At 38.8% G+C, this 24,100-nt stretch overlaps 1 protein-coding gene across 1 annotated transcript in view; it reads left to right on the top strand.

The window, feature by feature from the left end:
• The window catches only part of VPS41 (VPS41 subunit of HOPS complex), a 29,051-nt gene that overhangs the window by 2,828 nt on the left and 2,123 nt on the right, over positions 1 to 24,100 (top strand). The window contains exons 2-28 of the mRNA XM_061555004.1: positions 745 to 783; positions 2,758 to 2,859; positions 4,248 to 4,325; positions 4,717 to 4,791; positions 5,868 to 5,933; positions 6,221 to 6,286; positions 8,518 to 8,637; positions 9,302 to 9,448; positions 10,209 to 10,275; positions 10,891 to 10,973; positions 11,735 to 11,867; positions 12,402 to 12,517; positions 14,113 to 14,169; positions 14,482 to 14,543; positions 15,809 to 15,890; positions 16,486 to 16,578; positions 16,783 to 16,910; positions 17,543 to 17,687; positions 18,510 to 18,551; positions 18,670 to 18,720; positions 20,210 to 20,347; positions 20,794 to 20,848; positions 21,019 to 21,159; positions 21,427 to 21,563; positions 22,445 to 22,544; positions 22,800 to 22,844; positions 23,528 to 23,607. Of these exons, the coding sequence (XP_061410988.1) occupies positions 745 to 783; positions 2,758 to 2,859; positions 4,248 to 4,325; positions 4,717 to 4,791; positions 5,868 to 5,933; positions 6,221 to 6,286; positions 8,518 to 8,637; positions 9,302 to 9,448; positions 10,209 to 10,275; positions 10,891 to 10,973; positions 11,735 to 11,867; positions 12,402 to 12,517; positions 14,113 to 14,169; positions 14,482 to 14,543; positions 15,809 to 15,890; positions 16,486 to 16,578; positions 16,783 to 16,910; positions 17,543 to 17,687; positions 18,510 to 18,551; positions 18,670 to 18,720; positions 20,210 to 20,347; positions 20,794 to 20,848; positions 21,019 to 21,159; positions 21,427 to 21,563; positions 22,445 to 22,544; positions 22,800 to 22,844; positions 23,528 to 23,607 (2,448 nt within the window). The remainder of the gene's footprint in view (positions 1 to 744; positions 784 to 2,757; positions 2,860 to 4,247; positions 4,326 to 4,716; positions 4,792 to 5,867; positions 5,934 to 6,220; positions 6,287 to 8,517; positions 8,638 to 9,301; positions 9,449 to 10,208; positions 10,276 to 10,890; positions 10,974 to 11,734; positions 11,868 to 12,401; positions 12,518 to 14,112; positions 14,170 to 14,481; positions 14,544 to 15,808; positions 15,891 to 16,485; positions 16,579 to 16,782; positions 16,911 to 17,542; positions 17,688 to 18,509; positions 18,552 to 18,669; positions 18,721 to 20,209; positions 20,348 to 20,793; positions 20,849 to 21,018; positions 21,160 to 21,426; positions 21,564 to 22,444; positions 22,545 to 22,799; positions 22,845 to 23,527; positions 23,608 to 24,100) is intronic.

Below are 24,100 nucleotides of genomic sequence, written 5' to 3'. Positions count from 1 at the left end.
ACCTTGATAGGAGATTACACAGTCCTTCTGTGTGTGAATGCTGCACACTGATCTGCAATGCTAGTGGTGTATTGAGAGCCCAGGGAAGTTGGGATTATTGTTGACATGGGCTTGGTACTCATCGTATATGCGTGTGTGTTTGGTAGAGGTAGTCCTAGTCCTCTCTTAACCTCACACACATAGAGATATTCCAATGTTGGCCATGTCACTAGTGGGCGACGAAACGAATAAACGTCACAATCAATTCCCAAAACAAATAACTTTCGTATAAGTTGTAACCACACCTGGTCTGTAAACAGCTGTGCGTTATAGCAAATGTGAACAATACAGCTGTTTGCTGTCAATGCATTGTTTCACATTTAAGTACTATTTTATATTGCCACAGACTAAATACAAGTGATACATTGTTAGAGGAAAGTTACTTGTAAATAGTTAATGAAATATAGACACCTACATAGTACATGCATTTTGTATAGTTGTCACAAGTAATGGTAATATAATGATTCAGTGTAAATAGTGTTTCCTAAAGTTTCGATGGCAAGTGCACATCCATTTTCAGGATTATTTTCAAACATGTGCATGCCAGTGCTTTGTTTTCTATCATATTGTCAGTGTTTTATATTTTACAAATGTACGAATACAGCAGCTTTAAGCGTTATACTGCCACGATGTTGAGAACTGGTGTAATTAAATGTGCAAGAATTAAAAGCATGCTGTTTTAATAAATGTGTATATCCTTCCCAGGAAACCTTTAACACTGGCGACTCTGAGGATGACTCCGAGGTAAGTTGGTTATTATTTTCAGATTTACTTCTGATGTTGAAGCATGTTTCCGTTAATATTAAATATTATTTAGTGAAAGAGATTCCTCAGTTTTTTTAATCTTTTAAAATCTTCACCAAGGGTGGCTGGCCAGGGTATTATCCATTAATTCTGGTGTCCTCCAGTTATTGAAACAAATAACTGGAAAAGTAGAAAAATATTGTTATGTAATGCGTTTCGTTTACTGCGAGGAACACAAAGGGCTATGAAAGCGGTGAGATTTGTGACATTGATTGCCTTGGTGGAGCCCATGAAATGCCCTGTGATTTGAGCGAAGTGGATGCCGGATGATGATTTTTGGGGTCAAGAGCAGGAAAAGCTGAACATGACACCAATTTTGTCAAATCTGTGACTGCACTTAATGCAATCTAGAGGGATGAGAAAAGATTGCTTTCAAGCCAAGGTGCAGCAGTCAATGAGAGTGCAAGATAAATGTGATCAGTTAACAGCTTGTGCCAGCCCAGAAGAGCTTGCCAGCAGTATAAGCTTAATAAATCTACCAAACATAACCTCAATGGTCTCGCGTATTATTTACCAACCGAATTCATTTAACTTAAAATAGTGCTTTCATTGTTGGTGTAATTTTCTTCAGTATGTTTTTTAGGTGTTTTTTCATTGCAGTGTATACTGTAATTTTATCTGTCATTCTCTAAAGCTCTAGGATGAGAGTTTAGCACCGTGGACAGCAGTAAGAGTGTTCTCTGGTGATGGGATCATACAGTGACTTGACCACAGATTACAGGTCTTGGCAATGGTTGCAAAATAACAGTTGCTCTGGGAATAAAGATAGTAAGGTGCTTGTCTTTCTGATGCTTTACCATTAGGTTTTATTCTATATTTTTATTTAGTAGAACTTTCTAACATTAAAAGTAGTCTTTGTTTTGTAACAAACATTTAACTTGAGTTTTAATTGTGCACATTTTCTGAATTGCAGATCATCCTTGTAATTGACTGCTTAATAATCCAACGCAGCAACACTCATTTTTAAATGCTATGTCGTTCTGAAAAAAATAGGAAAGTGCAATATTTTGCAAAGAGTCAGATTAATTTCACTTTTGAAGACTATAATTTGGCATTCTGTCATGCACCCTAATGCCCAAAGTAAACTTGTACAGAAAAACACATTTTGGTTTATGCAAATCTATTCGTGAGCACGAGATCTGTTGGACTATATGCACAAAAGGACTAACAATGGTTTTAGCTGTATAGTCACTATGTAGCATATTGTATGTGCTCCCCATGAGAAGTAGACATTATTTTGAGAAAGCTTCACGTGGAAAATTACTTTTAACAGGAGCAAAGAGAAAGTATGTCACTGGAGAAATGCTTCTAGAGCTGCAGGCCACAGTGCAGACAATAGGTCTTGCTGATGTGGTTTATACAATCACTAGAAATGAGAAGTATGCATATTCAGTTTTTTTGGAAATGTGTTCACTTCTCATGTTAAATCACCCAAAATGCACTTGATCTCATCAGATCCTCAAGCTAAGGAGGATTTGGGTGGGAACAGGGCTTTGATCGGCCACAACCAATTATAATATAGGTGTTGTTGGCTAGATTTGAAGTTTTCGTGACTGCAGGGATCCATACTCTTTGGTTCTTTCGGTAAAGTCACGTAGGTAAAAAATAAAATAAATTAAATCACTATTTATTTTATTTTATACCTACGTGACTTTACCGAAAGAACCAAAGAGTGTGTTGTTGGCTGTCGTGGGGCTTTTTTGTCAGAAAAGTACGGTGTAGTAAAATGTGTTTTCTTGTCATCTTATTCTCCTGACATCTATGCCCCTGGCCTTCACCAACCCATGTTGACCTTCATGGTAAAATATGATCATATAACTCTACACAACCCGAACTGCATGAGGAGGCCCTCGTCCAGCAGTGTATTGACAAAAGTACTGTACCTGTACCTGTACCGTGCTTTTTGTTTTCCAGGAGGAGCTGGAGGAGCCCAAACTGAAGTATGAACGCTTGGGGAACGAGGTGACCGATATTTTGAAGCATGACGCAGCCAGCTGCATGGCGGTGCACGACAAGGTAGAGTGCTGAATGAGCGCGCGTGTCTGAGCGCGAATGCCTCTTCTCATGTGTGCACTGGGAATTCATTATTGGTAGAAAGCAATTTGTGTAAATAGTATATATATAAATACATATTTTGAAATCCAAATTATAGCTGAAGAAATATGAAAATAATTTATACTTTGAGGTTGACATACATTTTCTGCATAAGGAAGTAAAGAATATATTTGAGAGTGATGTATTAAAAGTAAGTACAACTTAACCCATTACTTAGATGTTTTTAAATACTGCAGTATTTTATATTCATAGATTATATTATTGTCATATAAATGTTATTGGTTAGCACATTTAAATGCGGCTTCAAAATCATTTTAAAATTAGGTCAGTGCTACGTTATAACATTGCAGTCTTATGACTTAATTATGGCCCCTTATGCATCAATTATATGTCCAGTATTCCCAGCAAAATAATGTTACGTATAATGCAATGTATACAATTCTCATTGAAATAATATACATTTTATATTTATCAGTTGAAAAGCCATGTAATTGTGGCACCCTTGAGACCATATACATGTATCGAATTATCTACATTTATTGTGTATCGCTTTCTCTCATAATTTTGTTCCGTGTGCCTGTCTATCTTTCCATGTATCTGTTTACTTGTTTACTTATATATTTACGCTATGCGCCAGCAATCGCGGTGCCGAGCGGAGCGTTGAGGCGAGCGAAAGCAGTGGCGCGGCGCAGTGGGCCAGGCCAGGCATCAGGCCTCGGTGGAGCGGCCCCGTGTTTTATTAAACAGTATTGATTTTCTGTCCACCGAGAGTGAGGAGGGAGCGAAAGGGCCGCCGCCTTCCTGGGGAACAGTAATCATAAAAAATGGCGCCTCTCCGCCACACTGAATTTTTAATGACGTCTCTTTGTGGTGCATTTTGTAATTTTTTTTGGCTTTTATTTACAAATCTTTCGGTTGTGTTGTATTTATAAGCATCTGACATGTATAGTCTCATTACTAAAATAATTCAAACCCAGAATGCCCTCTTTTTATTACTGATGCCTATATTCTGCTGTGTCCACAGTCAGAAATCAACACAGCTGTATATTGCAATATAAAACACAAGTCCTTCCAGCGTAAAGTTGCACTGGTTTAAAGTAATGGGTTTAATAAAAAATATATTTCATATGTTACTGGATTTAACCTTGTATATACAGTCTTGTGATATGTGTGTTTTTCCATTTTACTAATTTGGACTTTATAGATGAATAATGCCAAACAAATGAATTATAGATAGGTGTATATTTATTTGCTTAATATGTTAGCATGACCTCTTTGTTCGTAACAAGACAATATTTTGTGCATGTTGGCAGCTTCAGTTTTGTAACGGTGAATAAATTCACTTTCAGTTCGTGGCGTTGGGAACCCATTTTGGCAAAGTGTTTATTTTGGATGTCGATGGCAACAAAATCAGAGAGTTTTCATCTGTAAGTATCGTTTATATCTTGACACCACAGTCTATTGTCACATGTAATAGATTACATTTTGAAGTATTTTGCAGTGCCGCATGGTATGTACATATTCCATATATTTTAATCTTAAATAATTTTTTAAAATCGAACATTTTATATAATTTTCCATAAGTATATATTGGGATGTATTTCTAAAAGAAATGTGAATGAAATGTATCATGTTATTTAGTTGTACAATGTATATTTTGCACATGTTAACACAAATTATGTGAGCTCCATGTTTCGTGCACAGTTTCACAATATGTGTAGACACCCTTTTCAAACAATGTTAACACACAGATTTAGAAGCACACTTGCTTGAATGCCTTTTGGTGTTGCTACTTAATAAGTACTATTTTCTGGCCAGCACACAGTGACTGTGAATCAAATCAGCTTGGATATGGATGGAGAATATATCGCCAGCTGCTCTGATGAGGGAAAGGTATTTTATGTTTCTTGCCTGTATTTCACCCCGTTCATCGAAATTTGTAATTACCAACCTAGGCACCACAATTAAAAAAGGTCACACAAAATGTCATGTCTTTGTAATGGTTTGTGTGCCTTATCCTCTTGTTGAATACAACAGTACTAAGCATTGCTGCAAATTGCAGAAACAGTTAGTCTTTCTGCAAGTCTTGGGAATAAATTGCAGCTAATGTGTACATGTCAATTGAAGTCAGGCGAGCGCAATGTACCTCAAAAGTGTTGTGGCTGCTGTATAATCAGAGAACATGACTGATGGATGGTTTCCAGTTGTAAAGAAGGAAATTCCAATTATTTGCTATAGTTCACATTTTGAAGTCAAGCACTAGCTTTCTTTGAGTAAGTGCACCTCTGATCCTCTTACCTGATTCATATAATGTTGCTTGCTTGAAGTGCTACTGTTGGGGTCTGGTTTGTGCGTTTCATTTGGTTTGATGTAAAGGCGTTTATTTTTCCTGGGAATGAGAAAGATGTAGCTAGTGGTGAGTGAAGTGGCAGGTTCTATGGAAGGACAAGGTCAGCTTAGCCAAATCTCAATTCTTTGATGCATTGACCTCCATGAAAATGGCACATTTCCGCACCTGCGTCACTTCTCAGATTAGTTATAGCTGTATATCCCGGACAAAGTTATGATTCAACAACAATGGCAAAGGAGTATTTCCAAAGACACGTTGGTGCTTGTGGCATGATTAGTGGTATATAGCTATTGCATATTAGGTAAATACTTGACTTTTCTGAGGCTGCCAAAAATCTAGGCTGTTTCTCCATCATATTTCTGCAAACTCTGAATGGTTGCCCTTTGCATGTGAGGTCCCAAGATGCCAAGCAAGGCATTACAATTGATTGAACCTTTTACCAAAAGTAAAACACCCTGCAAATAGATTTCATTTACATTTAATTATTGCCTCCATGCTGAAAGAGCAATTCGTGTTCTATAAATATATGTATACCGATGTATAATGCATTTGGCTCCGCCATTGCCAACAAGTTAATTGCACTGAAATGTATTTACCATGTTGGCGTTCATCTTTTCAGGTATTCATCCATGGTCTTTACAGCAGTGAGGCCAACACAGACTGCAATTTTGATTCGCCTATTAAAGCAAGTACATTTGTAATATACTACGACACTAAATGCCTGTTGTCTTATCCATCATGTTGCTCACTTTACGATGTATTGAGATTAATAAATATGTTATATAATCGTTAAACAATGTTAACTGTGTTTATTTTTGTGCTTGAAATGCATTGAATATTATATATCTAGTGTTGAAATGCAACTGAATATCATTTAATACTTAATTTATTATCTGAACTGTGTGACATGTGGGACCCATGGTTCTGGTGTATTGAGGAGAGTAACGTAAAGTGGCTGGTTTTGTATTTCAGGCGGTGGCTTTACACCCAGAATTTGGAAAGATTCAATCCAGGCAATACATTACAGGAAGTGACAAGGTAACTGACATGTTTTGACTGCATGAAGCCCTACAACGTCCTAAAAGAATCCAGTAGATAATCAAAAAGTGGCAATGTAGCCTTAAATAGATTTTATCGAGACCCCTTTGGAATTTCAACACACTGATTTTACGTTTTTTTTATTGTGGTTTCATTTTACCTACAAAAGTTCTGAACAAATCTTAACATTATAAAGAGTCGTGCAGGGTGATAATAATAAGCGTAATAGCCACCACTACGGTACTCGTATATATAATGTTTTTAATCTGACTAACATCAAAAAGTAATCTTCCTGGCTGGCTCCTATCTGGGTACCTCTCCACCCCAAGAAAAACTGTTGTTGGCTATCGCCCATTGCCACCAAAGCTAGCTGGGTAACTGGCTAAACGAGATTTTCCGTGTGTAGTGACGTAAATGGAGTCACTCTGGCGTTTAGCGCCAGCTGCTGTCACAAGACTAGAATTGTGAGTCTTGAGCTTTTCTCTGGCACCGGAGTGGGTATGCCATGGAAGCGGGCCCTAGGGGGCATTGTTCTGGCGATGGTCAGAGGGAAGTGCAAGTGAGGACGTGACAGTCTGGGTGAACCCGAGAGGGCATGTGATCTGGACAGGGTAGTGGGGGGGCCCGAAGGGTGGCTTGAGGGATACGTGATGTTCGGTCGAGAACCTTCTTTGGCCGAAGGCGGAGCGAGGCCACGCTCGGGAGCATAAAAGGGAAGTCTTGGGAGCACTCATGGTCTGTCTTCTGGAATCAACCCACCATGCTACACCTCCTCGATCTTCGGTCTTTGCTCGGCATCGTGGGTCAGTCAGAGTGTTACTGAATGACCCGGGTAGGTAGTTACCCCGTCGGGGTCTAGTTAACTTGTGTACGTTTATGTAGTAGCCCTGTTGGGGCTGTGTAATAAACGTGTTGCCTCCAAGTTCAAGTGTGTGGCTCTGTGAAGTACACTACACCATGTAACGAATTAACATATAATTGAGTTCGAATGGCGGAAGAAGTTTGAAGGTCTTATAATAGCGACACCGAAGAGGTGAAAGTAACGAATACAGAAGATTGACACGGTTCATAGTAAAGTGCTCGAAACTTTTAATTTAGTGCTCCTATTATTGTAATAATTTTGTCAGATTTTTTTAAAAATCCATGAGAATATAAAAAAAATACTCAATACATATGATCTTGACATTTTATTCTGTAAAATTGCAGACTACTGTTAGTGCTCTCAGTACAGGATTGTGAGAAGAGTTAATTGTAAAATTAATTTATAGGGTAATTTCCTATTTAGTAAGACATGCACATTTGTGTTCATTGCAAAGGCCTGATAAATATTTCAAAGGGATTAAGAGTGTCAGCAGAAAAAAAACTATAGCACTTTGCTAAAATGTAATATGCCATATTATTTATCTCTTCTTGCAGAATGGAGTGAATTTGGTTTTGATGGCATGTGATGTTTTTGTTAAAAGTTGAGTTGAGACACAAGTGTCATAACAGTGCAAATACGGGTCATTAATGGGTGGAGATGAGGCGTCAGTGTCTCTTAAATGCACATCATGTGATCGAACATGCAGTAACACTGACACCTGCGGTGCATTAGTATTGAGTTTTCTGCAGATAGGGGCTTTTAAGTGTGCCCTTGCGTGATTGTATTTGTTTTCACATTTCAAATAATATGATAAAACTGTTCAAACAAGCTATTGGGCATTCTTGATTTTCTTTCAGTTCATTGAAATCCATATATAGTTATTTAAAATGTTAATTTTATAAATTCTTTCTCTTTAAGTGTAATGCTCAAACGATTGAAGATGTTTGATGCAGAGAGTATTGGACAGTAATGACAAAAGAGAACACTTGTAATCATGCTTGAGGACTCTTGTAACTGTAATTGGGGGAAACTTGTTTTATAGAAAAAAGTTATTGAAAAAAAGGTCATGTTTATTTCACAACTAGGCTAATATCAATACTTGTGTGGGTTAATGTCTTTGAAGCATTGTTAATGGGTACGTGCATGTGTGGGCTGTGCGATTGTTTTGTATCCGTATGACTCGTAAAATAATATAATGTATTGTATGTGAGACTGTTTATGTGTTGAACCATTTTGTTTGGCCAGAACACAGCTTTTTTTTGCTCTTGGTTTGCAGTTTGGATTCCAGAAAAAAACACGTTTGGTTGAATATGATATGTATTCAATATGTATGACACTACATGCTTGTTTGTTTCGCACTTATCTACAGCTTTATCTGTGTGAGCGTGGATGGCTTGGAAAGCAAAAATTAACAGTGCTACATCAGGGCGAAGGAATCATCACCACCATCAAGTGGAGAGCCAATCTTATTGCTTGGGCGAATAGCAAGGCAAGTGAATTGAACCATTACGAAAGTGCAGTTCATTGCTATATACCAATAGGATTTTTTTTTATGTCACAGAAAAAGCTTGCAGATGCAGCAGACCTCACATTTGTAAATTTAGTGTGTGATCAGGAAACTTTGTTTATATTATTGGTGCTTACGAAAAATTACAGAATCATATCCCCAAATTAGTATAAAAATTATTAGATCAAGGCACACGTTGGCATTTGCAATTCAATAAACCATCTTTGTGATGTACTGCGTGCATGTGCATCACAGATGCTGTGTGGATTTAAAGCTTTGGTTCTTTCTGTAAAGTCACGTAGAATGGAAATAATAAAATAATAAAAATTCAACATAATAGAATAATATAATTCTCACGACATTTCGGCCACAACGCAAGCAGCCATCCTCAGGCTGCTTGCGTCTTCTCGACAGACCTGTTCTACACCTGAGGACGGCTGCTTGCGTTGTGGCCGAAACGTCGTGAGAATTATATTATTTTATTATGTTTTATTTTTACTATTTTATTATTTCCATTCTACGTGACTTTACCGAAAGAACCAAGAAGAAGATGCTGTGTGGTTTTTAGAATCCAAAATTTCACATTATCATGAAGTAGTATGCAAATTACGAGTTGAACTAGTGCACTGGCATGTGGTTTTTGCAGGGTGTCAAGATGTACGACATGAACCTTAAGCAACGCATCACGACGGTGTCGCGAGACAATACCAGCCTGCGGCCTGAGATCTACCCCTGCAGCCTGTGCTGGAAGGATGACCTCACACTCTTTATCGGCTGGGCAGACACTGTGAAGGTGCTCAACATGGCTTGGGTTTCTTTTGTCCACCGTCGCCTACATTTCAGCAAATGGTCATATAACTGAACAAATTATTTGTTATTTAGACTCTGGCTATTGCTAAACACATTTTTTTTCTTATCCTGTAAATAGATGATTCTGTACATAGTTTGAGTATGAAGAACATTCTATGAACAAAATGTACGTAAAATCAAGTTGGATTTTGTACATGTGTAGCCTATTTATGAATCCACTGCTGAATGAGAGCTTCCCCACGCTGCGTAGTTTGTGGGGGGGTTATTTGAGCGTACGTCACTATGCTGGCCAGTGCGAGTTGTTGAAGGCAAGGAGCATAGATCGGTGTAGGACAGAAGTGCAGCAATGGATTTTGCTACACTTCCTTCTGATAATTGGCAGATAACCACGCAGCCACCGCTGTCCACCTTGATTTTGTATGGTGATCACCTTTCTAAGCACTATTCAGTCTCAAACATGATTATCTTTCATGATCTGATGACATCAGGTACATTCAGGGTCATTTTGTCATAGGTGGTTACATTTTATCTGTCGATATGAACAAATTCTTCATTAGGTTGGTTATAATTAGATGATACATTGGCTCAGAATAATGATCATGGGTTAAAAGGTCTGATTTATTATTTTCCCCCCCTGTTTTTTTTCTCCCAGAATACACTGTTGTTATAACTTCGTTTTTAGCAATGGAATAATGCAGCAATTCACGTGGATGCCGCAAATGTTTCCTTGTGTGTGCGTGTAGATATGTGTGGTTAAAGAGAGGGTTGCAGCAGAAAACCGAGACCTCCCACGCCGCTATGTGGAAATAGGTAATTTGAGTACTTTGTCATACACATAACACCGTTGATTATGCAGCATATTGCACAGTAGTTGTGCAGATATTCAAATGCTTTTTTATTGTGGGTTTTTTCAACAAATAATTTTGTGGAATGTTAAATTAATGCTGTAAGTAAAATATGTTGGACAATAATACTATAACATAATTTAACATGTAGTTCATCAGCATTAGTTCAAGCAATCCTGACATTGAATGTCGAAACCAGTCCACAGTTGCATATGAATTCATGCACTACCAGAAGGATGTGTGGCTAATGGGATGTGATGATTTTTATGGTATGTGAAGGGGCAGATATGAGGAATGCCTATTGGTTTATTTATTTTGTTAATTGTACATGGACCAAATGGCAGGTGTTTCCAATGGATTGAATTCACATGGCACCACCTAAGCATTCAAATCATTTTACACAGAAGAAGGTTATATTCGGTGGGCATGCTCCATTGACCTTGTTTTCAATCACCCATGCTGAAGTTTGTCCTGTAGCTTGTGGTCTTGTTTATTGTATCAGTAGCATAAGCTGAATAGTAATGGCATTCAAAAATATATACAGTGTTTTGCATTAATATTTATCAAATATTTTGTTTAGTTTCAGCATTCCAAGTAGACTTCTTTGTGAGTGGCATCGCACCCCTGGGAAACCAGCTGGTTGTCCTGTCCTACATGCTTGATGTAAGTAAACTGCAAGCCACCAACTGCCATAAAAGCTGAGGCTTGAATTATGGTTAGTTTCTGAATCAGCTTTATCACCCTAATATATCTACTGAAGACAGTCATTAAGCAGGAATTGTGTAATTAATGTACACCCATCCTTTAATCGGTAGAATTAGTGTAAGACTGCCTCCAAGAGGTTGCTCGTGGAAATGCAAACTTTCCGATGAAGCAACAATAGATCCGTAGCATATCTCTCAAGCCTCAGGTTCCAAAGCGGTCTTTTTTTTCAGGCTTTTCAAGCAAATATGTTATGGTTTGTATTTCTGTTACATTTTACCGTAAGAATTGTCAGGTAGCCATGTAACTCTTTTAATATACTCCCAAAGATTATAAATGAACAACATTGGTAAAAATCAGTGGTTGGTAACCTATGACCTGTGGGCCAAATATGGCCCACCACTTAATTGTGTGCTGTGGCCATTTAGAAATGACCCCCAAACAATATTTATATGTCACTGTAAGCATCTTTGCCATACTAAATAGGTACCTTTGACCTGGCAAAACTGTTTTTGCATATCAGATCCCTCGGTAATGTCTATCACTGCAATCGCCTCTTGTAGTTGCAGAAATGAGTAAGGTGTATGTTTATTTGTGGCCTACAAACAGAATTTTAAAGTCATGTTTGGCCGTTGGTCAGAAAGAGGTTCTTCACCCCTGATACAATTAGAATTGACCTTGTCTGTTGCTTGTTTGATATCTTATTGTGAGCCACTCCATAGGAAAGTACCAAAAATGCGTACCGACCACAGCTGCGCATTCTGCAGCATCAGGAGGACTCGTACGAGGAGACCTCTTGTGATGCCCTCTCCATTCGTGGGTACCATCAATACCGCTGCTGTGACTATCACCTAGGTGAGGGAAACTTTATTTTTGCAATTGTGGGAACACCGAGGCAATGAGGAGGATTTTGTTACCGAGGTGATGGGATGATCCTTATTTTTTTTATAAAGTGTTATGATGTGAGGTCACGATAAATTTAAAGAATAGTTTTTTTGACTCCTTTTTTTCACCTTTTCTATTGTTTTTATAATTTTTCTGTCATACAATTGTGTCACTTAATTGTGGAAATGTGACAGTTGCATGCAATTTGCATTTATTTTAGTGATATTTTATACACTATTCAATTCACATATCATGAGTATAAGAATCAATTTAAATTTAATCGGTGCATTGCGGTTGGCAGGAATGAAAGTGGTATTCTAAATGACCTTTTGGAATATGTATGACACATTATGGTTAGGGTTGGATGCACACACAGAGCACTTAACCCCACTATAGCCATGAGCATTCTAGTGCGGTCAACAATAAATGCCAATTGCCCACATACTTAAGGGCTGCGAGGAAGAATGTGTATTAGGCTGAAATGTCCTTTTCTGTGTCTTTTAGCTTACCCTACGGAGGAGTTGATGTATTACATTGTGAGCCCACGGGATGTGGTGGTGGCAAAGGAGAGAGACCAAGATGACCACATTGCCTGGCTCCTGGAGACAAAGCAATATCAGGTTTATGGCTGCGTGTGTTGTAAACGAACAGTGCTATTTTAGGAAAATGTTTTGGAATAAAAAAAATTCTTGTATACATTTTTATTAATAATTTTGCTTTTGGTAAAATTTTAGCACAACTCCCCTTGTGGCACATAAATGTGTCTCCTGGTATTAAAGTAATCATCATCCCTATTCAATTGGACATTTAAGGAATAACAAGTGACTTATAGGAAGGCTCCAGCAAACAAATAAAGAAAGGGTAAGAAACTAAATAATAGACTCTACATAAACTTAATGGATAATTGAATAAAAGCATCCTGATAAATGGAGATTATTTCATTATTTTCATCCTGGTCTGCCTTACATCACTGACCTAGGTATACACACAATGAGACATGCTGCGCTAAACAAGAGGAGGTTGGAGTAATTTTGGAAAACTGAAATTAATCATGCAAAGAACATTTACCAAAGCAGAACATTATTATTAAACAGTGTGCTACCTGCAATGACATTGACCAGAAGCATGGACGTGGACAAAGAAAATGGAACAAAAACCGAAATGTGTGCAAAGAAGCGTAGAGCCGTGTATACTTGAAATTACACCGAGAGACAGGAAGACGAACAAATGGGTTACAAAACACACACACACACATGTTCGACAAAACATATTGACTGTTAAGAAAAGTGGGCTTGGGCAGGACACGTCGCTAAAAGGGGATGATGGCAGGTGGTCAAGAATAACGGTGGAGTAGCCATGAAATCGGCTTGTGTGCAAGAGGTAGATGGGTTGTAACACCACAGGACAGTGAGGGATGATGACAACTTGGGGAGGCTTTCATCCAACTGTGGACAGATCATGACTGATGTTGAATAAGAACTGGTTAGCTGATTATTAGTGCCAGAGCAGTCATTCACAGCTCCCAGTGTGTACCACTTCTCTGAGCACCTTGTGCATGGACCAGCAATTCAGCTGCATAAATGAATCATGAAGGGGTAGATTTTAGATCAAGGTAACCATGTGTTTTGCAAACATACATTCTATGTAGGGACTATTCTCTTGGAATAGGCCCAGGGGTGATAAGTTGTAAGCCAATTACAAAATCAGCAGGATTGTGCCCCAATCTCATCATATCTTGAAAGCTAAGCAAAGTTGAGCCTGGGAAATTATTGAAATTGTAACTTGCCATGCACAGCATCTTGTTATAAGCTTCGGTGTGAAATGATCGGCAGAGGAGGACAGTGCAGAAAATAAATTGTTGTCCTATACTTCTATCTCTCCAATGACTGCTCCCCCCACCTTCGACAACCCACACTGATCAGCATGGTAAAATATGGTCAAATGACCCTAATGGCATTAGGAAGCATCCATTCAGAAGTGGATTGACCAAGGGTGATTTGCTGCTGCATTTGCACATAGGGTATCTAGATATATGCGAACCATGGTGTGTTGCACGATGGCTGCATTTCATTCGTGATGCCCATACAAATGTGTGCTGTGAGCAATTGTTTCCGTGTAAAAATTTAACACGAGCACATGATGTGGCGATGCTCTGGTCGTGAAAATGCTTTGTTAACTCTTGCTTGATTCAAGACCGTTTTATTTTCGATTTCAGGAAGCTCTGCTTGCAGCAGAAGTCAGTCAGAAGAGTCTTAAGAGACACAACGTTTTGGTATGTTCAACTATTCTTTTCTATTTCTTCATATCAGAAGCAGTTTGTTTCACTTCTAATCTTGAACTTCACTCAATGCCTGTATGTAGTTCACCTGACTTCTGATAAGTCGTCAGCAATGAATGTCTGGTATTAAAAACAGTAATTTTACAAATGAAACTTGAAATGGCATGAGCAGGTTGTATGAGAAATTGTAAATGCATGTGAATTTCTGCACTTTTTTCGATAAAAGTCTGGCTTGTATATGTCATTACTCCGTTGTTCTCTGTCTGATTTGTCGACTTTATTGATTATTTTACCGGTTTGTTTTAGGACATTGGCCGTGCCTACATTTCTCATCTCTTGACAACAGGTGAAAGTGACACAGCCGGAAGGTGAGCGCAGAGTGATGATGAACTAACCTGACCGTTTAATTTCAGAGCACCGACCACACGTGTTGTGGGAAAATTATAAACATAAATAGTGTTACGTTAAAAAACATTCTATTTTTTTTATACATTTTATTTTCAGTATTTTTATAAATGTTAAGCCTATATAATTTTATGGCAACCGCTTTCGATTTCGACGTTGAACATATTTATATTTAGTGACTGCTGGGGTTCATAGTTTAATATATATATTTTAAATGTAGCATATTTTGGGTGGCGAATTAAATAACATTTTTAAACCAGTACTCAAAATGTATTTGCATAATTATAGTAATGTATTAAAAGTAAATGTAAAATGTGATCATAATCTTTTAAATAAGGTGTCTGATTCACATGGAATGGTAATGCATTACATTTATAAATACAGCTATCATATCAAGTTTCTCCACACAAATTGAATCACTTTTTCGCAATCGTCAGTGTAGATATTAGGAGAATGTATCAAAAAATTGCTTCCCATATCCTTTCAACAGGTCTCTTTGTCAACACGATGGGTTTAACTTGTTTGTTACATGCCTAATAAAGCGTATCACATGGCAATCGGCTAACGTTCAATTCTCATAAATGGAATAAGCAAGTTTAAAGTGAAAATTAAATGTAATGATGTATCGCAGTCTTTTGTGATCACTTGGAAAAACCCAGTTTTATCAAAGGTGGCTGCCCAGTTTCAAACCTAGGTTCCCTGTGGCGGTGCCATCTCAGTAGTACAACGTGGTATTCGTCCCCTGAGCCACCCTGTCACCTCGTTTTGTACATTTGTAGCACAGATAACTCGACACATACCTCAAATGTAAAGATTGTTCTGCGGGGGCCTTGGGAGGGCTTGTCTTGAATCATCATAGCTCTGAAGAATTTGTAATTTATTGGTGTGAAATGTGTATGTGGAAGGAGGCTTTTAATGTTTACTTTTGCACGCACAGTATGAAGGGTTTATGCTGATTACCATTGTTGATTTTTAAGATTGTGGTATTCATGTTTCTACACTCAGATTGCATACCTTACTGTAAAGTTCACGTATGTAGTATGGTGATATGTTGTGCTTTGCTTTGTGTCTTGTAAGTAAGCTTATCATTTTCTCATTCTTGTTTATCATTTGCACTTAGGTTTAATTGATAAAAATATCTTCCAATCTCAATTTGCTAAATAAACAAATGTAAATCTATCTTTTGGTTATTTGGTCAAAAAAACGAAATAAATGTGTTTTATCCCAGGATCTGTCAGAAGGTACTGGGAAAAAATATGGAGCTGTGGGAGGATGAAGTGTACAAGTTTAAGAAGGTTGGGCAGCTCAAGGTACGAGTGGCATTGGGAACATCTGACACTTCTGTGCAATTTCACCTGGTCTCAATGATTGGGCACTGTTGACCCCGCATAGGTTAAAGCTGACTGGTGAATCACCTGCCTTAAACCCCAACATAGCATTGTGGGTTATTGGAATTGCAAGTCATCTCAGGGGCAGATTTGGAGAAAAGTATCAAGGCTAAAAAAACCTGCTTCAAAAAATCAATAGCCCCCACACCTGCCGCTCATTCTTGTACACACCATAGCAGTTCTGAAAATGAGAGTGTTTCCAGGGGCTTGTGGAGGGTCACACTCGGTGGCTTCCCATCCAGTTTGAGTGGGGTCTGGATGCAAGCCTGAGGTTCACATCACAACCTCATTTTCACGCAACACGTGCGGATGGTGCTCTTAAGTGAAATGGTTAGGTTGGGTAGTATTAGATTTGGATGTAACAACTGTGAAATGAGGTTTTGTAAACACTTATTGCTTATTTTAAGTATTGATGGAATTTATATATTACGGAAGAGACTTGATTTGTGAAGTGTGGTGATGTATTATTCACTTGTACAATCATTCCTGACATATGCCTTTACTTGTGCTTGTGAAGGCCATCAGTCGGTATTTGCCACGGGGTGATCTGCGCTTGAGACCTGCCATCTATGAGATGATCCTAAATGAGTTCCTTTACTCGGATATAGAGGTGAGCATGCAGCCTCTTTTGCACTGACCTGTGAAAACATGCATTGCCCGAAACATAGGGCAGTGTTATTTATTAATATAATATCACATTTGTATGTTTACTTCATTCGGAATGGTACATAAATTCAGAAATATGGCAGTGTGATTTGGAGTGATCAAAGTACGTGCTTAACAGATATATTTTTTCCCCTCTGTGTTTCACCAGGGATTTGCATCCCTCATTCGTGAGTGGCCTGGAAACCTCTATAATAACCTGGCCATTGTGAAGACGGTCATTGACAAGCTGAACCGTGACCCCAACAACCCTGTCCTGCTCAAAACGCTGGCTGAGCTGTGAGTCTGAGCTTCAAGCACTGATCCTATTTAGATGCTTTCAGAGTGGAAAATACAGACATGTTTGTGACATTTAAAAAAATTAATTCATCATGTTTTACTTTTGTGATAATATAGTAAAATAGGTACGGTAAGATTTATAACACAATTTTACATTTAAGAGGCAGATTGGACATTTTGTTCAGTTTAGTTTTTGACCAATCTGATTGTAAATGTTGTGGCTTGGCTCTCCAACACACCAGTGTGCTGTACTAGTGACGAATTGGCATGTTCTGTTTACGTGACAATCCTTACTAGTTGCCTGTGTTGGGTGGTGGCGGGTTTTAATGACACATTTATATATTTACGCGATCTAACCCAAAAAAACCTCTTGATCTACCTACATCTTGACTTAAAGGTTTCGTGACTGCAGGAATTCATATTCTTTGGATCTTTCGGTAAAGCCACGTAGATAGAAAAAAATAAAATGCCTTTGCTCATGGGCTTTACTGAAAGACCCAAAGAATATATCTACCTACATATTAGCTAAATCTCACTTTGGCAAATAGCAACACTTGGGCTAGGCCAGTGAACACATGTAAAAGATCACGTTTTCTTTTACGATAGTGTGACTGAGATTGTTTTTGTCCTAGCTATACGTATGACCAGCGCTATGACAAGGCTCTCGCGATTTACCTGCGCCTCAAGCACGAAGATGTGTTCGAGCTGATTCACAAGCACAACCTCTTCTCTGCTATACAAGACAAGATACCTTTGCTCATGGACTTTGACAAGGAGGTTTGTGGGAAGCAATCCCTACTTTGATTTATATTGTCCAGGCAGCCTGGATATATATTTTGATGTGTTTATTAGATCAACACCAATGGAGTTCCCATTACAGCTCACATAGGGCACTCTAGCAGGAATATTGGAGCATGCTGAGGACATGAGGTTGCCTCTACGATGTGACACCATCATCAATTGGCACACATAAAAGTACATTGACAAAAACAAACATATAATGTGTGCCACGTAAAGGGATAATATATAAGACTAGCTTGTTTGCCCGTCCAAGGACGTTTATATTGCAGTAAATCTGAAATATTAAATAGAAAAATTGTTCAGCTCTTGATTTTTAATGAGGGGGCGGCACATGTGGAGTGACATCATGCGCGGGACACACACATTCTTGGCTTATTATATTAGAAATGTTCGTGGCAGATTCGAAGAGTGGTAACACTTGTGCCTCACAGTAAAGAGGTCCTGGTTTCAATTCCCAACTCCTGAACCATTCCGTGTGGTGCTCGCATATTCTTTCCCTCTATTCTGTGTGGGTTTTCTCTGGATTCTCTGGTTTCTTCCCACAGCTGAAACAACATAACTTGTCTTGGCCAAATATCCCAATGCTATAAAAAATACCTGAACATTTCTCAATTGGGATTACACATAGCGACATCTCCCCCTACTGCGAAAATGTGGCAGGATCCTCCTAAAAAAAACGTCTTGAGACCCGCGCTTTCCTGGGCAAACAATAATAATAATAAATGTAACAAAGCTTCATTATTCTTTAAATGTAAGAATGTGTTTGTTCAAATGAATGTTTTAATTTATTTTGTGTAGAGAGCTGCAAAGTTACTTCTGGACAATGAAGACAAAATCCCCGTGAGTTTTTTTTTTTTATCATGATGACTTAATTGTTTATATAAGGTTGTTATTGATTTGACGTTTTGCCTGAGCAATAAAAATCATCATACCTATGAAATGTGTACTTGCATTGCAGATCACGCAAGTAGTGACGGAGTTGAAGGATCGGCCAGAGCTGCAACATGTGGTACGTTTATTATCACGTTAGGGGTATAACCACGATATACATAAACAAGAGGGTGATTTTGACTTAAAGCTTTCGTGACTGCAGGAATTCATATTCTTTGGGTCTTTCGGTAAAGTCACGTAGATAGGATCAAAGAGGGTGATCATTTATGTACTATTACAGCCCCCTTTGTCAATCCACCGCTATATGAAGGCCTCGCACCATGTTGGTCCATGAGGTGTTGGTTAGCCATATTTAACCAAGCTGATCAATGTGAGTTCCTGAAGGGGGAGGCCTAAAACTGGTTGGGATATCACTTCCCACAAGATGTGATCCGTGGTCTGAAATCAAATTCAGGTGGCTGGGTTTTTGTAGCACATTGTGCTAATCACCCCGCCTCATACAAAGTCATAGAGAAATAGAATTTTCAAATGGCAACATGCATTAAGTCTGCTTACTTTCAAAGCTGCAATTAGTAAAAAAGCATATTTTTTCAAAATGCAATATTTTAAATATGAATATAATGAGCCAAGAATGTGTGTCCTGCGCGTGACGTCACTCCACATGAGGCCCACCCCCTCATTAATATTCATGAGTGGGTGGATTTTTATACAAACGCAGAGGAAGGTCGTGCTGAATTAAATAACTTATTTAGCGAAGTCGCTTCAAATATGACGTTTCTTTACAGAAAGTGACGGTAAAATTTGTATCTACGCTGCACAGTGCTACATCCGTGCGTGACGTCACTGCAAAAGAAGCCCCCCCCCTTTATTAATATTCATGCCCGCGTGGAAATTTACACTCACGCACAAGAAGGTCGCGCACTCCACATGCTGCACCCCTCCCCAATAACCATGAGGGGGTGACGTCACTCCACATGCCGCACCCCTCCTCAATAACCATTAGCGGGTGACGTCACTCCACATGGTGCAACTCCCCCCCCTCATTAATAATCATGAGCTGAACAATTTTTCTATTTAATATTTAAGATTTACTGCAATATACACCCGTCTTTGGACGGGCAAAAAAGCTAGTACTATAGATATAAAGGGACATGCTTGAAAGCACCCTTTAAATGAATATTATCAAATGATGTGCACCATAGATGATTTCTTTACTGCGAATTGTTAACATGGGTATATGCTTTGTCTTTTGCAGTCAATTATGTTAAAAGATTCCAATTTTTTCACGTCTAAAATATAGTAGTATTAAAACACACACTTTATAAAATCCATGATTGCCTTTTGCATCTTCAAAATACATTTAATTGTCACCATGACAAAATACACTTTGTTCTTCACAAGTGATAAGCAAATCAAATACATCTGTTGCAATGAAGTAGAGAGCAAAGATTTCCTCCCCTTACTCATTGCACCGGGTTAACAGGTTTTAAATATATAATCACAGGACTCGGTGTTTAGGTCACAGTGTTCTCTTTGTATTTTCAAATCAAAGTAATAGACACGTCGCCTCCACATATTCACCGGCGTTTGTCATCTTGGTCTTACAGTACTTGCACAAGTTGTTCCAGTGGGACCCACACAAGGGCGACAAATATCACGAGTTGCAAATTGGGCTGTATGCGGAGTACGACCGTCCGAACCTGCTTCCCTTCCTGAGAAACAGCATTCACTGCCCGCTACAAAAGGTATGGTTGGAATGCCCTTTTCCCGCGTTAAACAACTATGCTGTCGGTGGTCCTGTGAAAATGGCAGTGTTTTTTGAAAGCTGGAAATGTTTTACAATGTTGCGTGACCCTTCGATGTGCCCTCATCACGATAAGCAAGCAAGCAAGCTATTGTGACCGCGTGGAGCGTGCCATGATGGCTCGAATGTTGTGTGGCGTAGACAACGAAAAGCCGCTTGTTTGACCCAAGTGTCACAAAAAAAACCCTGAAATGGAGGTCATGTTGACTGTAGCAGTTGTGCTTAATGCTAAAGGCACGGCATTTCCCAGAATGTGATCTTACACAGATCCCACTTTTCTTTATGAATGTTCACCGGGTATCAATTGCACAAGTCGTATACCAGGAGCCTGAAGTGCCAATTGAAATTAATTATTGTCATCTGAATGAATGTATGTCACTTTCTCAGGCTCTCGAAATCTGTCAACAGAGGCATTTTATTGAAGAGACGGTTTTTCTCCTTAGTAAGTCCCATCGAATGCAGTCTGATTTTTCAAGTTATTGCAGTTTGCATTTTAATGCACGCATCACTGCACAAAATAAATTCAATCTATAATCGTACTCTTTGGTGTTGTTCATGTACAATGTGTTGCAGTAGCTTTGTCGCTAACACGGTGATACCTACACATTGCAGGTCGTATGGGGAACAGCAAGCAGGCCTTGCGGATGATCACAGAGGAGCTAAATGACGTGGACAAAGCCATCGAGTTTGCAAAGGAACAGGATGACCCAGAGCTCTGGGATGACCTCATCACCTACTCTATAGATAAACCTGGTTGGCATATAGACTATAAATTATGCGCACAAACACATCTAACAGAATCTGAAACGATACAAGTGACAGAAGCACCATTCAAATAACGGTGTATATTTTATGAAGTTTATATATTTGTCGGTAAAATGCATTCTGTGTAACCATTTCATGGATTTTGTGTTTTCCATTATATGCATTTCATGATATATTTTAGAAATAACTGCTACTATTAAGACATTATTTTGTTTAAAAACCAAAATATGTTTGTGTGTCGCCTTACAAATAAAGCTTTTGTTACGGGCTTGCTGAACAACATTGGAACACACGTTGATCCCATCATCCTTATCCGGCGTATCAAGGAGGGAATGGAGATCCCACACCTGCGCGACTCCCTTGTGAAAATTCTACACGACTACAATCTCCAGGTGTGTTATGTCTAACACACGCGTGTTATGTCTAACACGCGTGTCTCAGCTGTAAGGAGCGGTAGTGTAGCGGTTATTACGCTGCGCTACGAACCCCAGTCACCCAAGTTCAATTCCCTCTCATGGCCAACACCAGTGAAGATTATCTGAATCGGTCATGGGCCTCCCCTAGGTCGACTCGGCCTTAAATGAGTACCTGGTGCCATCTGTAAACATCGCCACTGGGGAGACAAAGGTGGCCGGGCATGGTGCTGCCCACCCACCCACCCCCCTCGTGTGCCGTGCGGGCCTTCATAGGTGCTCGCTAACAGTTCTTGCTCCTACAGTCTGTTAAGGCTATATGGGGGATCTTTGTCGGCTGTACATCAAGGATACCGAACGTATCCTCTCCAGCCAAATATTCAAGCCACCCAAGATCCTTGATACAGACAGGGACAGAAAGGGCACTGATTGCCATTGATCGTTTGTGCTTGGAGAACATAGCTTGGTGCACGGTTGCATTTCAAAATATGAGGTGAAGCAGAACTGTAATTTGGTTGTCCATAGGGTAGGAATAGTTGTATTCTTGAGAGAAAGCACATCGTGTTGTCACCGCTTGATGTTAGCCCTGAGATGTGTTTATTCGATAAGGTGGTGCAGCTCTCTGATATCCCCTTTGGAGTTTGGCGTTTTGAAGAACAATGAAACATAATAATGAAATCGATTGTCTCCAGGAATCTGTTGAAGTTAACATTTGAGCAATTTAGCTTTTTTTGTAACCGCAATGTTTTATTATAATTCTTTATTTAACAAATACCCACGCAAAAATATAATTTTACCCAATTGTTCGTATAATTTTAAGTAGAAAAAAAGTGCAATCATAGTGTTCATCTCCCCATCAGATCTCACTGCGTGAAGGTTGTAAGAAGATCCTAGTTGCCGATTGCGTTGCTCTCATGAGGAGGCTGCAGAAAGTTCAGCGACGTGCAATTTATGTTGAGGGTAAGACCAGACACAATAACTTAATGAATTTACAAATGCATTTATGTTGTTTCATTAGATTATGATATGTGGGTACACTGCCATATATTTCTCTATCACTCAGGTACACTTTACATAATATGTTGCATATTTTCTATAATTCATGTATTATTATGAATTACATTGTTATTGATTAGTACACTGCTTAGGTTGTTGTTGGGTTATCCACTTCTCATCAGTATAATCTGCATCTTGTCATGTGTATTGTATTCACAGAGGAAAATATTTGTGAGGTCTGCCAATCATCTATTTTGCCAGAAGGTAATTGCACTTAACGTCAGATTTGTATCACTGCCCTAAATGAAGCTTTACAAAACAGTATACATACAATTTTGTATGCATTTGTGAATTCCATCCCAGTGTTTTATGTTTTAATCATTCATGAACTACAATTTTAAGTCATAAGTTAATTTGTACTCAACGCTAATATATATTTCGATTTAAAGCTTTCGTGACTGCAGGGATTCATCTTCTTAGTTCTTTCGGTAAAGTCACGTAGAAGGGAAGTAATAAAATAATAAAAATAAAACATAATAAAATAAAATAATTCTCACGACGTTTCGGCTACAACGCAAGCAGCCGTCTTCACCTGAAGACGGCTTCACCTGAAGACGGCTGCTTGCGTTGTAGCCGAAACGTCGTGAGAATTATTTTATTTTATTATGTTTTATTTTTATTATTTTATTACTTCCCTTCTACGTGACTTTACCGAAAGAACTAAGAAGCTAATATATATATAAAAATTCTCAGTAAAGTTTGTTATTTTCATTGTTTTTATTTGCGTTTACACAGACCGAGACTACTTTGTACAATTATCATTAGATTCTTCTGTGTCATTGGTCATTAACGGCCCTCTGTGCTAATCACCATCAGATTTCCATGTTGAAACCTGTTTTTCAGTTCGTGATGCCTGCTGGCCGATTGCTGTTGCGCTCTCTCCACAGATCTGAACAGAGCTACTGACATCGTGGTCTTCTTCTGCCATCACATGTTCCACAAGGAATGCATCTCCAGCAATGCCACGGTCACTGCGCTCTCTTACTCTCTCTTATTTACCGTCACGTATTGGCAGCTTTGAAAGAAATCTCTTGCAATAGTACCTGCATAGGTGTTAATACGGTTAGCAGCTATGCCGTTGGTTGGTCATGTTAACGTATTAACATTTACATGCTTTGTCAATGCAATGGAGAAGAAGAAAAATATATATTTTTTCGACTTAAAGCTTTCGTGACTGCAGGGATTCATCTTCTTGGTTCTTTCGGTAAAGTCACGTAGAAGGGAAATAATAAAATAATAAAAATAAAACAGAATAAAATAATTCTCATGACGTTTCGGCCACAACGCAAGCAGCCGTCCTCAGGTGAAGAACAGGTCTGTCATTCAGACGCTGTCTTTCCGACAGACCTGTTCTTCACCTGAGGACGGCTGCTTGCGTTGTGGCCGAAACGTCGTGAGAATTATTTTATTATGTTTTATTTTATTATTTCTCTTCTACGTGACTTTACCGAAAGAACCAA

The sequence above is a fragment of the Lethenteron reissneri genome, chromosome 20 (assembly GCF_015708825.2).
Source record: "Lethenteron reissneri isolate LAM-NWPU_2019-01 chromosome 20, ASM1570882v1, whole genome shotgun sequence".
Taxonomy (NCBI): Eukaryota; Metazoa; Chordata; class Hyperoartia; order Petromyzontiformes; family Petromyzontidae; genus Lethenteron; species Lethenteron reissneri.
Note: the sequence above shows the minus strand (reverse complement) of the source record. Positions and strands in the feature narration are given on the sequence as shown.